Source organism: Nicotiana tomentosiformis, chromosome 4 (assembly GCF_000390325.3).
Source record: "Nicotiana tomentosiformis chromosome 4, ASM39032v3, whole genome shotgun sequence".
Lineage (NCBI taxonomy): Eukaryota > Viridiplantae > Streptophyta > Magnoliopsida > Solanales > Solanaceae > Nicotiana > Nicotiana tomentosiformis.
Window position 1 is genome coordinate 25,108,574 of NC_090815.1, and position 4,881 is coordinate 25,113,454.

Sequence of the window (4,881 nt, forward strand, 5' to 3'; positions counted from 1 at the left end):
AGCGGACCCAGTCATATCTCAGGCTAGAGGGGGAGTACAGACCCCTACTGCCCAGGCTCCGGGATATGCACCTATAGTATATCAGACTCCGGGTACACTACCCATGGGCGGAGCCTAGCTAGTTGTGGCGGTTGCACCTGAGCCTAGACCAGCCGCTGACGGTGATCCGCAGAAGCTATTACACAGATGGACTAGGCTACAACCTCCTATCTTCAGGGGCAAGCGGTATGAGGATCCTCAGGATTTCATTGACCGGTGCAGGGACAGACTGCACAACATGAGGATATTGGAGTCCCATGGGGTGGATTTCACTATTTTCCAGCTGGAGGGCAGGGCCAGTAGATGGTGGCAGTCTTATCTTCTTGTCAGACCAGCGGGTTCTCCTCTCATGACTTCGGACCAGTTTACATAGCTTTTCTTGGATAGGTATATTTCTCCCTCTTAGAGGGAAGAGTTGTGAGATCAGGTCGAGCAACTCGAGCAGGGTCAGATATCAGTGACTGATTATGAGGTGCGGTTCTCTAAGTTTTCTCGCCATGAACTTATGATACTTTCTACCGACGTAGAGAGAGTTCGGAGATTCGTTGTGATATTGCACCCCAATATTCGGGCTAGTATGGCTCGGGAGGTTGAGATGGGTACTGGTTATCCGCTAGTAGTGGAGATTGCTCGGAGGATTGAGGGCTACCGCCAGAGGGGTAGAGAGCAGATGCAGCAGGACAAGAGGACTCATTTCTCTGGAGAGTTTAGAGGTGCCCCGGCTAGGGGCAAAGGTCAGTTTGGGAGGGGTCAGCCCAGCAGGCCTACATATCCAGCACCACCACCTTTTCGAGCGCTCCGGTGCGACCCTATTTTAGTGCTATACCAGAGAGTTCTTATCGCCCACCAGCTAATCAGGGTTCTTCCAGCGCCAATTTCAGCGCCATGTCAGAGAGTTCATACCACCCACCAGTCATTCGGGGTTCTTCTAGTGGGTATTCAGGCCATCAGGGTCAGACTTTGGGGCAGCAGTCTATGGTACCGAGAGGTTGTTACGAGTGTGGAAATTTGGGTCATGTGAAGAGAACCTACCCCAGACTTCGGGTCAAGGCAGTACAGCAGGGTCATCAGCCCATGATTGCAGCACCAGCCGTCCGGCCGCCTAGAGGTGGGGGACAAGCGGGTAGGGGCCATCCTAGAGGTGGAGGCCAGGCAGGGGAAGGTCAGCCAGCTATTGTTCATCCAGGTGGAGGCCAGTCGGCCGGCGCTTCAGCTAAATTCTATACTTTTCTGGCCAGACCAGATGCAGTGGCCTCAGATGCTGTGATCACATGTATTATTTCTATCTGCGGTAGGTATTCTTCGGTATTATTTTATCCAGGGTCTACCTATTCATATGTATCATCTATGTTTGCTCATTTCCTGGATATTCCTCGTGAGTCCTTGGGTACTTCTGCTTATGTGTCCACTCCTTTGGGCGACTCTGTGGTTGTGGAGTGGATCTATCGGTCTGGCGTGGTCACATTTTGTGGTTACGAGACTACAGAGGGCCTTCTGTTACTTGATATGACCGAATTTGAGTTCATCTTGGGCATGGACTGGTTATCCCTATATCACGCCATCCTTGATTGCCATTCCAAGATTGTTACCTTAACAATGCTAGATTGGCTAGATTGGAGTGGAAGGGTTCGTCTGTCAGTACGTCTAGTCGGGTTATCTCTTTTTTGAAGGCTCAATGTATGGTCGAGAAGGGTTGTTTGGCTTATCTAGCCTATGTTCGGGATACCACCATAGAGTCTCCGACCATTGATTCGATGCCAGTAGTCCGGGAGTTCGCCGATGTGTTTCCTTCTGACCTTCCAGGCATGCCGCCAGATCATGATATTGATTTATGTATTGACTTGGCTCCATGCACACAGCCTATATCTATCCCACCATATCGTATGGCCCCGAAAGAATTGAAGGAGTTGAAGGAACAACTTGAGGAATTGTTAGTAAGGGGGTTCGTCAGGCCAAGTGTATCACCTTGGGGTGCACCAGTATTATTTGTGAAGAAGACATACAGGACTATGCAGATATGCATTGATTACCTCCAGTTGAACAAATTCACCATTAAGAACAAATACCTGTTGCCGCGTATTGATGATTTATTAGACCAGTTGTAGGGTGCTAGGGTGTTTTCTAAGATCAACTTGAGATCAGGGTACCATTAGTTGAAGATTCGGGACTCAGATGTTTCGAAGACTGCCTTCCGTACTAGATATGGCCATTATGAGTTTCTAGTAATATTCTTCCGCTTAACTAATGCCCCCGCACCATTTATGGATTTGATGAACAGGGTGTTCAGGCCTTATATTGATTCGTTTGCCATTGTCTTCATTGATGACATCTTGATCTACTCACGTAGCCTGGGGGAGCACGAGCAGCATTTGAGAGTAGTGCTCCGGACATTGCGAGAATAGAAGTTGTATGTTAAGTTCTCCAAGTGTGAGTTCTGGTTAGATTCTGTGGCATTCTTGGGGCATGTTGTATCAGACGAGGGTATTAAGGTGGATTCCAGGAAGATTGAGGCAGTTCAGAGTTGACCTCGTCCTACTTCGGCGACTAAGATCAGGAGTTTCTTGGGGCTAGCAGGTTATTATCGCCGATTTGTGGAGGGCTTCTCATCCATTGCAGCACCTTTGACTAGATTGACCCAGAAGGGTGCTCCGTTCCGTTGGTCTGATGATTGTGAGGCGAGCTTTCAGAAGCTCAAGACAGCTTTGACTACAACACTAGTTCTAGTGTTGCCTTCTGGTTCGGGGATGTATATTGTGTATTGCAACGCTTCATGCGTTGGCTTGGGTTGTGTATTGATGCAGGAAGGGCGAGTTATTACATATGCTTCACGTCAGCTGAAGCTCCATGAGAAGAATTATCCTGTGCATGACTTGGTGTTGGTCGCGATTGTTCATGATCTTAAGATTTGGAGGCATTATCTATACGGGGTGCCTTGTGAGGTTTACACTAATCACCGCAGTTTGCAGCACTTGTTCAAGCAAAGGGATCTCAATATGAGGCAGTGCATATGGCTTGAGTTATTGAAGGACTATAACATCACCATTCTTTATCATTCGGGAAAGGCGAATGTAGTCGCGGATGCCTTGAGTAGGAAGGCAGAGAACATGGGTAGCTTGGCATTCATTTCAGCAGAGGAGAGGCCACTAGCTTCGGATATTTAGTCCTTGGCTAACAGACTTGTGAGGCTGGTTATTTCAGAGCCCAATCGAGTTCTTGCATGTGTTGTTGCCCAGTCTTCACTATTGGGGCAGATCAAGGCTCGACAGTTTGATGATCCGCACTTGGCAGTTCTCAGAGAGACGGTACTACACGGTGGTGCCAAGGGGATTTCTATTGGCGAACATGGTGTCCTGCGACTCCAAGGCCATCTATGTATTCCTGATGTCGATGGCTTGAGGGAGATGATTCTAGAGGAGGCACACAGTTCTCGGTATTCTATTCATCCAGGTGCTACGAAGATGTATCGGGACCTGAGACAGCATTATTGGTGGCGGTAGATGAAGAAAGACATAGTTGAGTATGTAGCTAGGTGCCTAAATTGCCAGCAGGTTAAGTATGAGCACCAAAGGCCAGGTGCCTTACTCTAGCAGATGACTATACCGGAGTGGAAATGGGAGTGCATTACTATGGACTTCATAGTTGGGTTGTCGCGGACCTTGCGGAAGCTCGGTGCAATTTGGGTCGTTGTTGACATGTTGACCAAGTCATCACACTTCATTCCTGTTGCAACTACTTATACTTCAGAGAGGTTAGCCCAGATTTATATTCGGGAGGTAGTTCGGTTGCACAGTGTGCCTGTTTCCATCATATCAGATAGAGGCCTTCAGTTCACTTCGCATTTTTGGAGAGCCGTACAGAGTGAGTTAGGGACTCGTGTAGAGCTCAACACTGTGTTTCATCCACAGACCGACAGGCAGTCAGAGCGGACAGTCTAGATCTTGGATGACATGCTCAGAGCATCTGTGATTGACTTTGGGGGACAGTGGAATCAGTTCTTACCTTTGGCCGAGTTTGCTTACAACAACAGTTATCAGTCCAGCATCGAGATGGCTCCATTTGAGGCTTTATATGGTAGGCGATGTCGTTCTCTTATCGGGTGGTTTGAGCCCGGTGAGGCTAAGTTATATGATACTGATTTGGTGAATGATGCCTTGGAAAAGGTAAAGTTGATTCAGGAGCGGCTTCGCACAGCACAGTCCATACAGAAAAGTTACGCAGATCAAAAGGCGCGTGATGTGTCATTTATGGTAGGCGAGAATGTTCTCTTCAAAGTCTCGCCGATGAAGGGTATTATGAGATTCGGGAAGAAGGGCAAGCTGAGCCCCAGGTTTATAGGGTCATTCGAGGTGTTGAGGCGAGTTGGGGAGGTTGCTTATGAGCTTAGTTTACCTCCCAGCCTATCAGCAGTTCATCCGGTTTTTCACGTGTCTATGCTCCGGAGGTATCACGTCGACCTGTCACATGTGTTAGACTTCATCACTATTCAGCAAGATGAGAGCTTGGGTTATGAGGAGGAGCCAGTTGCCATTGTTGCTAGACAGGATCACCAGTTGAGATCCAAGAGGATTTCCATGGTAAAGGTTCAGTGGAGGGGCCAACCAGTCGAGAAGGCAACCTGAGAGTCCGAGAAGAACATGCAGAGCAGATATCCGCACTTATTCAGCACCTCAGGCATGAATCTAAACTCGTTCGAGGACAAATGTTCGTTTAAGAGGTGGAGAATGTAACGACTCAACCGGTCGTTTTGCTTTCTAGAACCCCGTTCCCCTAAATAAGACTTCTTGTACATGCTTTTACTGTTTTATGACTTGCGGGGATGGTTAATTCGGGATTTGAAAGGAT

At 48.2% G+C, this 4,881-nt stretch overlaps 1 protein-coding gene across 1 annotated transcript; it reads left to right on the forward strand.

Annotated features, from left to right (window-relative positions):
* Positions 1-616: 616 nt before the first annotated feature.
* On the forward strand, positions 617-4,658 carry LOC138909384 (uncharacterized). The gene is made up of 5 exons (XM_070200579.1): positions 617-773; positions 890-1,677; positions 2,387-2,446; positions 2,841-3,107; positions 4,200-4,658. Exons 1-5 carry the CDS (start codon positions 617-619, stop codon positions 4,656-4,658), a joined length of 1,731 nt encoding a protein of 576 aa, XP_070056680.1.
* Positions 4,659-4,881: the final 223 nt, after the last annotated feature.